The sequence below is a fragment of the Erpetoichthys calabaricus genome, chromosome 18, assembly GCF_900747795.2.
Source record: "Erpetoichthys calabaricus chromosome 18, fErpCal1.3, whole genome shotgun sequence".
NCBI classification, from domain to species: Eukaryota; Metazoa; Chordata; class Cladistia; order Polypteriformes; family Polypteridae; genus Erpetoichthys; species Erpetoichthys calabaricus.
Window position 1 is genome coordinate 75,097,194 of NC_041411.2, and position 17,681 is coordinate 75,114,874.

The following is a 17,681-nucleotide window of genomic DNA, read 5'->3' on the forward strand; positions in this document are numbered from 1 at the left end:
AAACATCTGTACTTTTTTATACTTTGGGCATATAGCCTACTGTACAATACGCAAATAAATGTGTAACTAGGAACACTGTGATACACCACCTTCTCCAAGGATCACATAAATATTTTTCACCATTTGCTCCTTACCTCTACTCGTAAACAAAAAATAATAATAAAAATAATTCTTTACATTTATACTGCACTTTTCTCACTACGAAAAGTGTTTTCCATAAGGAGTGGGGAGCCATTTTAACCACTACTAATGTGTGGCACCCATCTGGATGATGTAACAGCGGCCATTTTTGTGCCAGTACACTCACCACACATTAGCTGTTAGGTGGTGAAGTGGTGAGTGTGATAGCCAGTTAGAGACAGTGGATGATTAGGGGCTGACCAGGCCATGGAGGGCAGTTTAACCAGGACATCAGGATACACCCTGTCTGTTGTGCTCCTCACATCCCCAGATTCAGAGGCCTCCAACCCGTTTTCCTCCTTCTCAAACACGCAAACATCACTTCACCAAACTCTAGAATCTGCTCGTCCTCAACATTCCCATTTCTAAAGTCCATATGCATTCCCTTGTAACTATCAAGAGTGGCTCGCAAATGCCCATTCACGTTGTCACCCAGTGCAGCCACCTCCCTTTAAAACACCCCAAACGTCCACCGTCATCAACTTATCCCTCAACTCCTCTTTATCTTCATTGTGTCTCCCAACTTGCAGGGCATACGTTCAGACTATAAACTCTCTGAGGTATTCCCAACCTCTTATTTGCGGGTAAATGCAGACTGAGGCCATTTATCTGTTCTCATCCTTCTAGATCTGAATGCCACATTTGACACCATTGATCACAATATTCTTAGAAAACGCCTTAGTCAATGGGTGAGCCTCTCTGGCAGTGTCTTAAATTGGTTTGAATCCTACCTGGCAGGGAGAAAATTCTTTGTTAGTTGTTATAATTACAACTCAAAGACACCTGATATTCTATATGGTGTTCCACAGGGCTCTATCCTGGGTCCGCAGCTCTTCTCAATCTACATGCTTCTGTTAGGTCAGATTATCTCTGGGCACAATGTGAGCTACCACAGCTATGCTGATGACACACAGCTGTACTTATCAATAGCACCTGATGACCCCAATTCTCTTGATTCACTAACACAATGTCTTACTTGTATTTCTGAATGGATGAATAGTAATTTTCTAAAGCTAAATAAAGAGATAACTGAAATTTTAGTGATTGGCAATAATGGATACAATGAGGCTATCAGAAATAAACTTGATGCATTAGGATTAAAAGTCAAGATGGAGGTAAAAAGCTTAGGGGTAACTGTTGACTGTAATCCGAATTTTAAAATCGCATATTAATCAGATCACTAGGACAGAATTTTTTCACTTAAGAAACATAGCAAAAGTTAGACCTCTTATATCATTGAAAGATGCTGAGAAATTAGTTCACACATTTGTTTTCAGTCGACTAGATTACTGTAATGTTGTCTTATTTTAATTTCTTACTTTGTCTTTTATTTTTCTTTTTTTCATTATGTAAAGCACTTTGAGCTACATTATTTGTATGAAAATGTGCTATAGAAATAAATGTTGTTGTTGTTATTTGTGAACATTTTGGCTCTGCTACAGTAGTCGTTCAAATGAGGCAAGTCATTGTGTACAATGAAGGGAAAAGGAGGCTCAGTTTTAGAAATACTCACCAGAATGTCCTCATTTTCATCGGGAAACTTCAGTTTAAGGTTTCCAGCTGCCACCAGGACGGCCTTGACGGCTCGCATACCATAATCATAATGAAACTGTGAGGAGAGCTGCTCTGAGCAAAGCCTGTAAGTCATGACAATCTTTACAGACAGCGGCTTGGCATGAAGAAATCCATACGAATAAAGAGAGATTTCAGCTATGAGAGCGTAGTTCGGGACCATCATGGCTACGGTGCGGAACAGCACCTATCCAAAAAATAAATAAATATATTAAAAAATACACAAATGTGTGAATAGAAGATCAAAGCCAATAGATCACAAAGACCCAATTTGAAGTTTTAAGACTCCTCTTATTGCACATCTGAGAGAAGAAAAGTCGACTAACTACAAAAAAATGTACTGAAACTAATCAGAACAAAATCTGTAAAATGAAAAAAAATGTAAGATTTGGCCAATCCTGTTTGCCCATAAGAATGAAAGATCAAAATAGAGGTCTTTTAAATATCTTTGTTTTTTTAGAGACAATAATCAGATCAGGAAAATAAAATGGAAACATTTTCTTTGGTCTCAAGTTTCTCGAATGTTTCTTCTGAGAAAAAAAAATACTCGAATGTTCCCACCAGTGTCTACTCGGCAGAGTCACTCAACGGGTTCAGATTTTCCAAGTAGTTTCTTACCAAAGACTTGGTATACCCTCATCAAAAAAAGACTGAGAAGCTCAAGTAACCAGTTTCAGTCGTACCTTCAGATTGTCGGGAAGTTCAGATCGACCCGCATACCCAGGATTCATTGTGATGGCCACAAAGCAGTTAGGGTTTAGCTGCAGTTCTGTGCCTTCAAAGTTGAAAAACTTGAGCTTCATCTGAATTGCTCGCTGAATGCAAAGGATCTGCTGAGCTACCACCGACAGCACTTCCAGCTCAATACGATTAAACTCATCAAAGCAGGCCCACGCTCCGGAGGATGCCAGCCCTTTGAAAAACTAGAAAGATAAGAAGAAAGCAAACCTCTGTGATTTGATTCACTTCACAGAACAGTCGCACACTGGTTAAGTTTGCAGTAAACATCAAGCTTGGTGGATTGGCAAAGAATCCATGGAGTCGTTACAGAGGGACTTGGCCACCAGAAAGGCTTGGGGAGATTTGTGGCAGATGAAATTTCAGGTAAGTAAATGTAAAGTGTTACACGTAAGAAGCACAAATGTTAGATTTGAATACACAATGAGAGGTCTGAAAATCAAAAGTACACCTTATGAGAAGGATTTAGGAGTTGGCACTATCAACAGCCAGACAGTGTTCAGAGGCCATTAAGAAAGCTAACAGAATGTCAGGTTATAGAGTGCAAGTCCCATGAGGTTCTGCTCAATCTTTATAACACACTGGTGAGGCATCATCTGGAGTCCTCTGTGCAGTTTTGGTCTCCAGGCTAAAAAAAGACATAACAGCACTGGAGAAAGTCCAGAGAAGAGCAACTAGGCTGATTACGGGGCTACAGGGGGTGAGTTATGAGGGAAGATTAAAAGAGCTGAGCCTTTATTGTTTAAGAAAAAGAAGATGAAGAGGAGACCTGACTGAAGTGTTTAAAATGATGAAGGGAATTAGTGCAGTGGATTGGTGACTTTAAAACGGGTTTGTCAAGAACATGGGGGCACATTTGGAAACTTATTAAGGGTAAATTTCACATAAACATTAGGAAGTTTTTCTTCACACAGAGAACCACAGACACTTGGAATACGTGACCAAGTAGTGCGGTAGACAGGAGGACTTTAGAGACTTTCAAAACTCAACTTGATGTTATTTTGGAAGAATTAAGTGGACAGGAATGGTGATCTTTGTTGGGCACATTCCTTTAAGACTATATACAGTACATATACATATGAATGTAACAGTCCCATCTCCTCCTGGTCAAGTAAGTGAACCAGCCACCGTGGCGCAACTTCAGAGGCTTTGGCTCAGGTGCTGACGTGCGAGGTTTTATCCCTGTAAGGGAAAGCAAAGGTGTGTACACCTGATGAGCCCCAATTAGGGCAAAATACGTGCTTGGTACTCTTTGTATTATTTGGCAGGTACTGTATCACATCACAATATATATTATATATATATATATATTTATATATATATATATATATATATATATTTATTGTGGAAATCAGCCTGGACATAGACAGGCAGACACCAATGGTTCAAAACCACACACATGTTTATTATACATAATTCCAACTAATTATAATATCATGCACAACCCAGTGCCCCTGCACCAAACACCCTCAAGTCCAGGCCTCAATCAATACCTCTCTTCACCGCCTCCACTCCTCTCCTCCGAGCTCTGTCCTCTTCCACCCGACTCCAGCTGACGAATGGAGGGAAGCGGCCCCTTTTATGTCCATCCAGACGTGCTCCAGGTGCCTCCCGATGAGCTTCCTGTGGCACTTCCTGGTGTGGCGGAAGTGCCGCACAAGCACCCGGAAGCACTCCGGGTGTCCCTGGTTTTCCTTCTGCCAGCGCCTCCGGGTGTGACAGAAGTGCTGACGTTCAGGGCTTTTCAGGCATCTGGGTGCCCCTTGGCGGTGATCACGGGCTCCTATAGGATTGAGCTTCCATGCTCTGTTCCCGTGGCCCCCACACAAACCAGGGCGGCTGCCCTCTCGTGGTCCAGAGGAGGAGTAGTCCCTCTCCCGGTATCTTCACAGCGTCCCGGCTGGGTACCGCCCCCAGCCGCTCGCCACGATATATAATATACTAGCTGTGTAAGCCCGTGCTGTAAAATGCCTGGGCACCTAGAAACCATGGATTCTGGCACATTGGTTGTGTATTAGCGGCTAAGCAAGGTTCTTTTCCTCAGCGGTTTTGTTTTGCCAACGTGCTCGCCTCCATTGTCCATCAGCAGCTAAGCGAGTTTCTCTATCCTTGAAGGTTTTGTTTTGCCGATGTGCTCACCTCGCTTGTGTATTAACAGATAAGTGAGTTTCTCTTTTCTTGGTGGTTTCACTTTGGCGACAGAGTCGCTTTCTTTGAGCTTCATGCTGTAGTCTCACACTTCCAGGCCGGACAGAAAAAACACACACACTTCCACGCATAGACCTTTATATATAAAACTAGCTGCGTAAGGCAGTGCTGTAAAAAGCCCAGGCTCCTAGAAACTATCGTCAGGAAAAAAAATTGAAATGCAGAGTCGGAAGTTTCGTTTTGTGGACCTGCTCGCCCCGCCTGTGTATTAGCGGCTAAGCAAGTTTCTCTCTCCTCTGAGGTTTCGTTTTGTGGACCTGCTCGCCTTGCTTGTGTATTTGCGACTAAGCGAGTTTGTCTTTTCTTGGTGGTTTCACTTTGGCGACAGAGTCGCTTTCTTTCACCTTCATGCTGTAGCCTCGTCCTTCTTTCTTCTTATTAACTTGGGGAAGCCTTGCCGGCTCTTTGAGCTTCATGCTGTAGCCTCGAGCTTCTGGGCCGGACAGACAGACAGACACCCACACTTCCACGTGTACACGTTTATATATATATATATATATATATATATATATATACACACATACATACATAGTCATGATGTGATCACACACATGGGATTGTACCAGAGGAGAATTTTGAAAAATTTTGAGAATGTCAGGGAACTGTGAACGTGGGACTGCTGTTGCTAAATCTGGAAGGTGTGTGTAATAGCCAAGTACTCTTTGTCAAGCCATAATACTGATGAAACCTTAAACCTGGTGAAAATGCACGATGATACCCATTACCCGATGTACTTTTCACCAAAGTCTCATTTCAAGCATCAGTGTTTATGAAAGGGTCCTCTTGGATTCCTTACCTTTCCCATTGCCAGGTAATCCAAACCATCAGAACAGTTGAAAACCACACACTGCACCGCCAGAGCCTTTGCCAAGTCTTTAGTGGTCTCAGTTTTTCCAGTACCTGCTGGTCCTTCAGGAGCTCCACCCAGATTCAGATAAAATGCACCGATCTAACAAGGAAGAACATGATAAGCGCTAAAAACAATCCATTTCATGTTACGTGAAAACATTTTGAATACGCATACCCTAGTGCATCTCCTCTGCACACTGAATTTTTGTGACGTTGAATAAAAGGAATAATCGATGATAACGCAAGTGTACACTCTATCATCCAAATAAACGGCATGTGCATTAAATGTCAGCCAGACAGAAGAGATATGTTTTGCTAGCCACCAACTAGAGATTCAGCTCAACCGCAGTTCAGAAGCCATCAGAGGACTTTACGAAGGTGTCACAGCTTATGTAAGCAAAGACTGTCACCATGAACTGTGGGATTAAAGTGGGAAGAGGGCATGTTAAGGGGGTGCCATCTTCTCCAAGAAGTCATAACCATTAGCAGCCATCCAGTTTAATGTAATGTTCTACAAGCACAGCTGGTGAAACTTTTCCCAGTCATCCATCAGCAGAAATTACATTTTCTTTTCTATCAGTGATGTGGAACACTAAATAATGACACACGCGGTCACATTAGATTGTACAGAAGAGCTGCCATGATCTAATTCTTAAGCTTTTCATTCTTCTGGCCAGTATCTTGCCTTGCAAAGGCCTGGTGCCCTGCCTAGAGCCGATTCATGCTGTGCACCATTACGAGTGGACATCTTGTAATCTTACAGTGGAATAAGTGGGTCTGGAAAATGATGACAGCAGTGAGGGTGGAAGTGGCTTTGTGTTTGTCTGCTGAAGATCTGTTTATTGTTTCAACAGCAATTTCAGCTCAGCGGTGCTAATAGCAGGCTGCTGACTACTTGACACTATAAGCAAAAGTCGGTTTCTTAGCTCTGGAAGTGACTGCGGGCAGCCACAGGTGACTTACTTTGCGGTGTTTGCCTTATTTAAACTAACAGCTCATGGATAAGCTACCAAGAAGTAAAAAAAACCCTTAGAATAAAACTCAATCCACCCTAAAAATAAGAAGTAACAATAATGATAAAAAAGCTGGACACAGCAAACTGATTCTTACCAATGTACGATAACATCTATCAGTTAAAGGAGTGATCACTAATCGTGGAGAGTTTCCCAAATACTCATAAGCATATTTGACATCACAGTTAATGATTCGGACACGGGTGTTATCATTCTCCCAATAATAACGAAGCTGGGCAAGCCACTGGAAGTCGGTTTCTTTGGAGACATCTAAATAAAATACAGAAATAAAAAGTTAAGAAATTCAAAGTGCAGAACGTTGTGTAAATATAAAGTCATTCAGCAGTATCGAAATTGATAGATCATTAATGCTTAAACTGTCATGGTCCCTAAAGGACTCAGATAAAGGGTCCACAAGAGCCTAGGTAAAAACAGATCATAACGAGACGAATTCATCATTAATTGCAGAATTACAGTATTTAAGGGCTCCTCTAGAGTGCCTCCTTCTCTCGCACGATTTGACTCAAAAACTAATCAGGACATCGTCATCTCATAACGGGCTTAAGTTTCCAGTTTGGGATTTTTCCATTCAAGAAACTGTGACACACAGACAGATACACGCACCCATCATCGAAATATCAATGTTTTTGGTATCAGGGGACCCTAAAACATCGAAATCCATTGAAAACCGGATATTAACATTTTTGACGAATCAAAAGCATTCGCTCCTCCCCATAGATGATAGGTTAAAGTGGGGGGAAAGTACAAAGCAATAAGCATAACACCACCAAGAATAATGCACTAAAATTAATGAAATTACAGTGCATCCAGAAAGTATTCCCAGCGCATCACTTTTTCCACATTTTGTTATGTTACAGCCTTATTCCAAAATGGATTAAATTCATTTTTTTCCTCAGAATTCTACACACAACACCCCATAATGACAACGTGAAAAAAGTTTACTTGAGATTTTTGCAAATTTATTAAAAATAAAAAAACTGAGAAATCCCATATCCATAAGTATTCACAGCCTTTGCTCAATACTTTGTCGATGCACCTATGGCAGCAATTACAGCCTCAAGTCTTGTTGAATATGATGCCACAAGCTTGGCACACCTGTCCTTGGCCAGTTTCGCCCATTCCTCTTTGCAGCACCTCTCAAGCTCCATCAGGTTGGATGGGAAGCGTCGGTGCACAGCCATTTTAAGATCTCTCCAGAGATGTTCAATCGGATTCAAGTCTGGGCTCTGGCTGGGCCACTCAAGGACATTCACAGAGTTGTCCTGAAGCCACTCCTTTGATATCTTGGCTGTGTGCTTAGGGTCGTTGTCCTGCTGAAAGATGAACCATCGCCCCAGTCTGAGGTCAAGAGCGCTCTGGAGCAGGTTTTCACCCAGGATGTCTCTGTACATTGCTGCAGTCATCTTTCCCTTTATCCTGACTAGTCTCCCAGTCCCCACAGCATGATGCTGCCACCACCATGCTTCACTGTAGGGATGGTATTGGCCTGGTGATGAGCGGTGCCTGGTTTCCTCCAAACGTGACGCCTGGTATTCACACCAAAGAGTTCAATCTTTGTCTCATCAGACCAGAGAATCTTCTTTCTCATGGTCTGAGAGTCCTTCAGGTGCCTTTTGGCAAACTCCAGGCAGGCTGCCATGTGCCTTTTACTAAGGAGTGGCTTCCGTCTGGCCACTCTACCATACAGGCCTGATTGGTGGATTGCTGCAGAGATGGTTGTCCTTCTGGAAGGTTCTCTTCTCTCCACAGAGGACCTCTGGAGCTCTGACAGAGTGACCATCGTGTTCTTGGTCACCTCCCTGACTAAGGCCCTTCTCCCCCGATCACTTAGTTTAGATGGCCGGCCAGCTCTAGGAAGAGTCCTGGTGGTTTCAAACTTCTTCCACTTATGGATGATGGAGGCCACTGTGTTCATTGGAACCTTCAAAGCAGCAGAAATTTTTCTGTAACCTTCCCCAGATTTGTGCCTTGAGACAATCCTGTCTCGGAGGTCTACAGACAATTCCTTTGACTTCATGCTTGGTTTGTGCTCTGACATGAACTGTCAACTGTGGGACCTTCTATAGACAGGTGTGTGCCTTTCCAAATCATGTCCAGTCAACTGAATTTACCACAGGTGGACTCCAATGAAGCTGTAGAAACATCTCAAGGATGATCAGGTGAAACAGGAGGCACCTGAGCTCAATTTGGAGCTTCATGGCAAAGGCTGTGAATACTTATGTACATGTGCTTCCTCAATTTTTTTAATTTTAATAAATTTGCAAAAATCTCAAGTAAACTTTTTTCATGTTGTCATTATGGGGTGTTGTGTGTAGAATTCTGAGGAAAAAAATGAATTTAATCCATTTTGGAATAAGGCTGTAACATAACAAAATGTGGAAAAAGTGATGCGCTGTGAATACTTTCCAGATGCACTGTAACTAAAAATTAATGAAAACAAGAATAAACTAAAAATACATGTATACCCTGGCTGACAAATGCTAACTCTTGATGTTATTTTTGTAACTTATTATTCCTCATTAAATTGTTAATGGATAATGAGGTTTCTTTTCATTTAGATGTGATCAGAAATATGCAAAACTTAAGACATACAAACAAAATGACCCACATTGTCCAACAAGAAGGTACCAACAATAGTAACACTGAAAAAGATGCTGATGAATAATCTTATGGTGAATAACATTTTCTTAAAGATTTATGTTTTCAATTAGATAAGTTTAAGAATAAAATGGCAAATTGACTAATTTTAGCACACATGAATTAAGATTTACATATAAAAGCATATCCTATGCCGGGGTACTCAACTCCAGTCCGCAGTGGCTGCAGGTTTTTGCTTTAAACCATTTTTTTAATTAGAATCCATTTATTTTACTACGTAAATGTTTAATTCTTTTTGGGTTTAGTTTTAGTTGACGTGTTTGTTGGGATTCAGAACCCTAAATGGCCTATTTTACTTTTAAATGGTGGCATTCGGGTTTTAATTGTTGCCCTTTTCCTTAACCAGCCATCAGCTAATAATGAAGTACAAATGACAAAGGGACCAGCAGCTCTCCAGCTAACGTGCCCCCGATTTAAATCTGTGCACATGCGTCATGAAGCATCAGTAGTAATAAAATGTTCGGAAATAAAAGAGAGAAGGGAACAATGGCATCTTGGAAGAATGAAAGGACTGGCAAGCCATAGAGTTTCATTGTCTGCTAGGCCTGGTTGGAATGAAAACCTGCAGCCACGGATGACCTCCAGGACTGGAGCTGAGTACCCCTGTACTATGCAATATACTGTATACTCCACCATGAATGTCCTTCACTCATTTCAGTCATGATGTGCATCTTAAAATCAGCAATGTTTATTAATGTAAGCCTAATATTGAGAGTTTATGAATTAAAAGATAACAAGCAGCTGAAATGGGAGGACACATTGATCTTTTAATGCGGACCCCCACATAAAGCCCACTACCTTTCTCAATCATTTCCATCACCACGTCTCTGGCATGCACATCAATAGTCACCAAAGCGCCCAGTGTGATGCGAGTCTGTTTGGGGAGTTTCCCTCTGACCAGCTCAACGATGTCATTAAGCTGGTTTTGGAGATGGTCATAATAGTTCTTTAAACCCTGCAAATGAGATATAGGACATTTAAAGTGATCTGGTGATGAGAGTAGCACACACACACACACACACACACATATCTGTTGTCTCTATTCAGGCAACCAGGCCCCCCACTACCTGAGGTCCACTTTTAATGGCTTCATGAACTTCAATTGTCCAGAACATCTGAGATGTACAGAGCACTACTTGCCCAGGCCATTCCTTCACCCACTCCTTCCTGGCGCTCTCAGCGTAAGTCTGAAAAACAAGCAATAGACTTCTTCAAACTCATCCTTGTTTTATGTCATCTTCAATAATAACCAAAAAAAAATGATTACATAGGACACTTAGAGGTTGTGATGGACTGTTAGCTACTTTGGATTTTTTGTGCTACATTTGTCCGGTGGCCTGGCCTGGACTAACAACATCAGAACTAAAGAATCAAAACACATCGGCTATGAAACACAGCTTGGCGGTTATATCATAAACGGTAGCTACTTTGATGAATCAAAAATTTGAATACAATTTTGTACACTTAGTGATTCCTTGACTTATTTTTTTATTTGCCATTGTTTATTTGTTCTATGCCAGTGCAGTATTGTCCCAGTAGTACTTCAGAGGGTGTAGTAACCCAGTTTGTTCCATACTCTGCTTTAAGACATAAGTAATCAACAGAAGTTGGGACACCTGTACAAATTGTTTGCTTCACCTTGCAAGGCCTCATTTACTTGAATTGCTGCAGAACATCTGTAGGTTGTAACCTGTTAGTTGTTCCCTGCTGAAGGCCCATTTGTAATGTTCTGAATTTTTTTTTTTAGGTTTTTTGCTAATCTAAAGTTTAAATGTAATCCACTGGCAGTTTGCTGCTTACCTTTTCGCCATTTTAGGTCATTCATTGAATTTCAACAGATTAAATCTGAAGAAAAACTGAGATGTTCTAAAACTTTTGACTGGCAGTGTGTTTATACGTGAGCACACGGAATTCATCACTGATCTTAAGCTATGGATGGAATATAACTTTCTCAAACTTAATGCCAATAAAACTGAAGTGTTACTGGTAGGTCCAAAATCCCAACTTTCTAAGGCATTCAGTTTCTCTATTTCTGTTGGTGGTCCACTTGTCAAACCTGCTCCTGTTGTCAGAAATCTTGGTGTTTTATTTGATTCATCACTTAACTTTGAGTTACACATTAAGTCTCTTTCCAAAATTTCATTCTATCATCTCTGGAACATTGCCCTACTCCGTCCATTTCTGTCCTTGTCTGATGCTCAAACTCTGGTTCATTGTTTCATAACGTCTCATATTGATTACTATAGTTCCCTCTTCAATGGCCTCCCTGCAAAATCTATACAGAAGCTACAGTATATTGAGAATTCCGCAGCCAGAGTCTTCACCCACACAAAGTGTTTTGCTCATGTCTCCCCTGTTCTCTCCAAGCTTCACTGGTTCCTGGTTCCATCAAGGATTAAATTCAAGATTCTACTTCTCACCTTCAAAGCCCTACATAACCTTTGCCCCACTCTACCTCACTCAGCTTCTTACACTCCTTGTCGCTCTCTCAGGTCCTTGGGTAGTCATCTCCTTACTGTCCCACGCACCAGACTCTCCATCTTGGGAAGACAGGCAGGTCCTTCAGTGCTATAGCACCTCAACTCTGGAACTCTCTTCCTCAGTCTCTCCCAGATTGCTCCTGTTTCTGCACTTTTAAATCACAACTGAAAACTTTCCTCTCCTATGAACTTTTGTCATCTGTGTAATTTTTTTTTTTTTTTTACTCTGTATGTAAAGCAACCTTGGGTTTGTATATATATTTATATTTATATATATTTTTTGTGACAAACCGGCCGGGAAGCCCCTGCTGTGTATGTTCCAGGGGAGCAGCCATGGACAGCTTAATACCTCACCCGGGGGGCTTGGCGGCAGCATCCCTGGCCGACGCTGATTCCCCAACCTCCCGCAAGGCTCCATGGGAGATGGAGTCCTCCACAGCTTGGTTGGGGCCTGGGTGGCCGCTAGGATGGGCTGTCTGCTTCCAACAGCCCGGCTGGAATCTGCAGCCCCACCTGGATGTGCAATTAGGACCAGGTGGTCAAGCACCTGGAACGCTTCCTGGGTGAGTTATAAAAAGGGTCAGCCACTACCACTCGAAAGCCAGAGTCGGAAGGAGGAGGATTAAGCTAGAGGAGGAGTGGTGGTCAAGGAGAAGAGTGTTTTGGTGTGTTATGTGGTTTGTGGGACTGTGTTGGGCCTGTGGGACACGGGGAAGGCGTGCCCCACAGCTGAAGAGAAAATAAAAGTCTGTTTGTTTAAGTACGTGCTTCTGCATCAGTCTGTGCCAGGTCGGGTGCTATATAGCGCCTTTCACTATATATATATATATATATATATATATATATATATATATATATATATATATATATATATATATATATATATATATATATATATTCATTGCATTTGTAGTCTGAGTCCCGACCTGATTGTGTGGGTGGTTACCTACCAGGTAACACATGTGGCTGGTCTGCCATTCTGCAAACATCCGCCACGGGGCCCTCTTCAGTTGCGACAAGCAGATCATAAGGGCGAAAAACATGTCGTGTACTGTTTGCATTATTTGACAGTAAACTATACAACATTCCATGATCTGCTTCTCGCAACTGGTAGATGTTTGCCGAATGGCAGGCCAACCACATGCGTTACCTGGTAGGTAACCACCCACACAATCAGGTCAGGACTCAGACGACAAATGCAATGAATATAGTTACTCCAATCTACAGGCTGTCAAATAAATGAACCACACGCCATGGTACAGCGTAAAGGGACTTCGTCTCTGACGCTGACGTCCAAGGTTTGATCCCCGCAAGGGGAGCAGTGGAGTGTGTACGCCTGATGAGCCCAGTTAAGGGCAAAACACGTGTCACATACTCTTTGCATTATTTGACTGTAAACTACGCAATATATTATATATATATATATATATATATATATATATATATATATATATATATATATATTCATGGCATTCGTAGTCTGAATCACAATCTGATTGTATGGGTGGTTACCTGCCAGGTAACGCTTGTGGTAAGTCAGCAAGTCGGCTAACATCTGCCACGGTGCCCTCTTTTCAGTTGCGAGAAGCAGATCATAGAATGATTGAAATAGTTTTACTGTCAAATAATGCAAAGAGTACGCGACACGTGTTTCGCCCTAATTCTGGGCTCATCAGGCATACACACTCACTGCATCCCCTCTCGGGAATCGAACCTCGAACGTCAGCGCCAGTGTGTACGCCACCCATACAATCAGATTGTGATTCAGACTACGAATGCCATGAATATATATATATTATGACGGATGGCCAGAGCCCATGCCTGGCCAGGACGCCCCTTTACTACATCTGCCAGGGGGACAGGGGTGGGAAGCCCAGTATCTTCCCCTGGACGCTAGATGGCAGCCTCCCTGGGTTGCAGCAGTGCCTCAGACTCCCCCAGGGCTTCATGGGGGTAGGAGTTCTGTGCAGCTCTGTGGGGTTTTGCAGGTGCCGCCAGGGGGTGCTGGCCCCTTTTGGGCACTGGTTTCACCTTACCCGGAAGTGCAGCAGGATGTTGGCAATCAACCACCTGGAGAGCTTCCGGGTAGTAAGAGAAAAGGAGTATAGTAGTGTGGGTTTTGTACTTGGGACTGTGTTGTGGCTGGGGGGGGGGTTCACGGGGAAGACGTGCCCTCCAGCTGAAGAAAATCAAAGTCTTTTGTACTTTTATACGTTATACAGCATCCATTCTTTTAATATATATATATATATATATAATATGCAAGGCCAGATTAAGACCCCCACAGGAGCCTGGATTACTTAGCTTCTTAATGGACAGCTGATCATACTTTTTAACAAGGCATTGCAGTATTTCTCACTTTTGATTCCGGCGCCTGACTTGATCGCACCTTGATCATTGTGAGTAGCAGATATTCAATTGTTTAAATGAACGCTTGTTAGTGAAAAGGCCTCTAGCTTTTATGGGCCCCTAGGTGTACCCCCAGAATTCCCTGATGGTAGATCTACCCCTGTAAATGGGCTTATAATATGAGAGTAAATCACAAAATAATGTAAGTGCAATAAAACAGTAGGTGAAATATAAATTTAAAGGTGATTCAGCGGGCCAAAGTCTATAAAATAAACTCAAAAGTGTTCAGGAAGCTAAAGCTTTGCTGTCCAGTGTTATTGCTGAACGTACTCACAACAGTCTCTCTGCATAAAAACAAGGAAAAATCCATCCATCCATCCATCCATCCATTTTCCAACCTGCTGAATCCAAACACAGGGTCACGGGGGTCTGCGGGAGCCAATCCCAGCCAGCACAGGGCACAAGGCAGGAACAAATCCCGGGCAGGGCACCAACCCACTGCAGGACACACACACCCACACACCAAGCATACACTAAGGTCAATCTAGAATCGCCAATGCACCTAACCTGCATGTCTTTGGACTGTGGGAGGAAACCCACACAGACACGGGGAGAACATGCAAACTCCACGCCGCAGGGAGGACTCGGGAAGGGAACCCAGGTCTCCTTACTGCGAGGCAGCAGTGCTACCACTGCGCCACCGTGCCGCCCCACAAGGAAAAATTTCCTCTTTAATTAAACAAAAAAATTAAAATCCCTGTACGTACCAATCTGGATCGGGCAATGACATCCTGAACACTTCGCAGCATGACGTCTTCCAGCTGAAGGAGCCATTTCTCCACCGCTCCTCTGGCCTCGGATGTCGAAATGAGCTCAATGAGCTCCACTCTTTCGCCTTCACTACTATACATGGCCTTGATGTCCAGGTTGGGCAGGAACTCGAGCTTTGCAATGCCTTCAAAGCACTTCTTCAGGTGAGGCTGGACTCTCAGTGGGTCTTTAGTCTCAGATAAAATCTCCAGCATTTCATCATTGGACAAGAAGAAAAACCTGGAAAATGAAAGTGTAAACCATCACAGAGAGTGAACAATACTGTGTTGCAACATTTAAACATTTGTAGCACATTTCAAATGTCAACAATTCTCTTAACAAATTTCCTAAAACAAAATTTCTAAATAATTCGTTTACAGTTTTGGACAGTACCGTGGAAAGAAGAGCCGCTTCTTTTCCAAGTAAGCATTCAGACCTTTCATGATTTTTTCAAGAATGATGTTGCTTTCCTGTAGTTTTTCCAGAAGGCCAGTCAAAGAAGTGGCTGCCATGACCTGCAATCACAATGATGGAGACGTTAAAAAGGCTCAAGGTAGACAAGCGTGATGAAAACCGAATGCCCTCGGGAGACTCCACGAAGCTTGCATTTTTATATTGTTTGGCTTTTTATAGGCGTTTTCTTTACAGTAACTCAGTTTAAGTGGGTGCTAAGTTTGAATTCCATGGTGTTTGTTGTGCTCTTCAGAAAAAAAGTTCTTCATTAATAGGACAGCCCCCCCCACCCTCTCTAGTGGTGGTGGAATATATAGACTCTGGGCCAATCAATTAAAACAGTTAAAGCATTTTATCCTTCAATATGGCACTTCTGAAGTGTAAATAAATATTAGACCATCACCAAGGTGTCTGCTTACGTTACTCAAACCACATTGTCAGGGGTACATTGGCATACAAGGCCACTAGGGGGCGCTGTGACTTAACCCCTACGCAACTTCATAGACCCACCCTGAAATCAGAAGTTAATTCAGGATTTGGAGATGAAGTGGGCTTGAAAGGTGCAGACCACTGGAACAACACAATTTTTTATTTGCTTTTCTATTAATTTGGTACGTCGGACTCTCCCTCTATCCACTCATCTCTTGCTTTTAGTTTTGCAATAAACCTTTTTTTTATTCTTAATTCCTGTCCTCATTGCCATTTTTATTTACAGTTACAATAACTGCCAGTGGAGCTATTAGGCTCCATAATGTTTTTCAAATGTTAATGCCTTTAAATATACATCTGGATAGGTCTGGCCATCTTACCTTACCAGCCTGTGACTGACAGCAGCAGCTCTCCGGTATCCAATCCAGAGGGTCTTATGTATGTTGGGTGGGTTGTTGTTTATTTATTATAACATTTATATATGAGATTTGTTTATTCTTTTGAGTTTCTGTAAAATTGTAATCTACGCCTAGGGACAAATAAAGTATCTATCTATTAAACAGAGCCTTTCACATCTATCTATCTGTACATTACATAGTTAATATCAGTCTGTCTAACTATCATTTAGTCCCTTTCGTGTCTCTCTATCATATATTATACAAAAAGATAAACAGATAGAAGTGAAAGGCACTATATGATAGATAGATAGATAGATAGATAGATAGATAGATAGATAGATAGATAGATAGATAGATAGATAGATAGATAGATAGATAGATAAGGCATTATATTATATAGATTAGCCATGCCATGCGGCTCCACCCATGTAGTAGTGAAACAGGACTGTGAGGAGGGCCCTGCTCGGCGCCCCACTCCTGATGTCACCCTTACCCCTCACCTCAGCCCACAGCACCTGTCACAGATTAGCATGAATATATCGCTTCTGCAAGCAAACTATGATTCTTAGCACGAACAGAGAAGTCGCAAAATCAACCTGAATGTTCAAGGAAATTATAGAAAAAAAACCCGATCTAAACCCATGAAGTAGTTCTCTTGTTCGCTAGCTAAGCGGAGGTAAGATACGCACCGAGGCAGATGGGTAAGTGTGAAGGGCTATGTCCCCCTCCTCTTGGCCCTCTGCGTCCATCTCGGATTCGCGCAAATAAAATCGGTACTACAAGCAAACTGTGATACATAGTGCAATGAGAGAAGTTGCAAAAATCAACTGGAATGTTCCAGCTAATTCTGGAAAAAAAACCCGATCTAAATCCATTAAGTAGTTCTCTCACGAAAAGCGGACAGACATACAGATAGATAAACAGATGCTATAGATAGATAGATAGATAGATAGATAGATAGATAGATAGATAGATAGATAGATAGATAGATAGATAGATAGATAGATAGATAGATAGATAGATAGATATGAATTATCATATAATGCCTTTCAAATCTATATTATATAGTGCCTTTCATGTCTCTCTATTATATATTCTCTTTACATCTATCTATCTGTATATTACATAATTCATATCTACCACATTGTGCCTTTTACATCTATCTGTATATTACATATTGTAGATATATATATACACGAAAGGCACTATATGATAGATAGTTAGATAGATGGATATGAAAGGCACTATACCATAGTATCTATCTATTATATAGTACCTTTCATATCAATCTATTATATAGTTTAATTTTTTCCTTTTAACTCATTCTAGTGTGTGTTCAGACCATAGTGTGTGTTTATATTTATTTATTTATCTCTCTGTTTATACAGTAAACACAGATATATCCACCAATTTTACCCTGAGACTTCAGCGGAGGTTTTAACTCTCCATCTAGCACTTCTTTCAAAAACGTTAAGTTTAAGAAATCTGAATTAGAGTTGGGTGCAGACCATTATTAACCAACA

The 17,681-nt window shown here is 41.7% G+C and overlaps 1 protein-coding gene across 1 annotated transcript in view; it reads right to left on the reverse strand.

Moving 5' to 3' along the window:
* The window catches only part of dnah12 (dynein, axonemal, heavy chain 12), a 182,417-nt gene that overhangs the window by 114,748 nt on the left and 49,988 nt on the right, over nt 1-17,681 (reverse strand). The window contains exons 22-29 of the mRNA XM_028824412.2: nt 15,272-15,393; nt 14,836-15,118; nt 10,307-10,426; nt 10,038-10,194; nt 6,658-6,830; nt 5,495-5,647; nt 2,436-2,675; nt 1,694-1,939 (exon numbers count right to left, since the gene is read on the reverse strand). Of these exons, the coding sequence (XP_028680245.1) occupies nt 1,694-1,939; nt 2,436-2,675; nt 5,495-5,647; nt 6,658-6,830; nt 10,038-10,194; nt 10,307-10,426; nt 14,836-15,118; nt 15,272-15,393 (1,494 nt within the window). The remainder of the gene's footprint in view (nt 1-1,693; nt 1,940-2,435; nt 2,676-5,494; nt 5,648-6,657; nt 6,831-10,037; nt 10,195-10,306; nt 10,427-14,835; nt 15,119-15,271; nt 15,394-17,681) is intronic.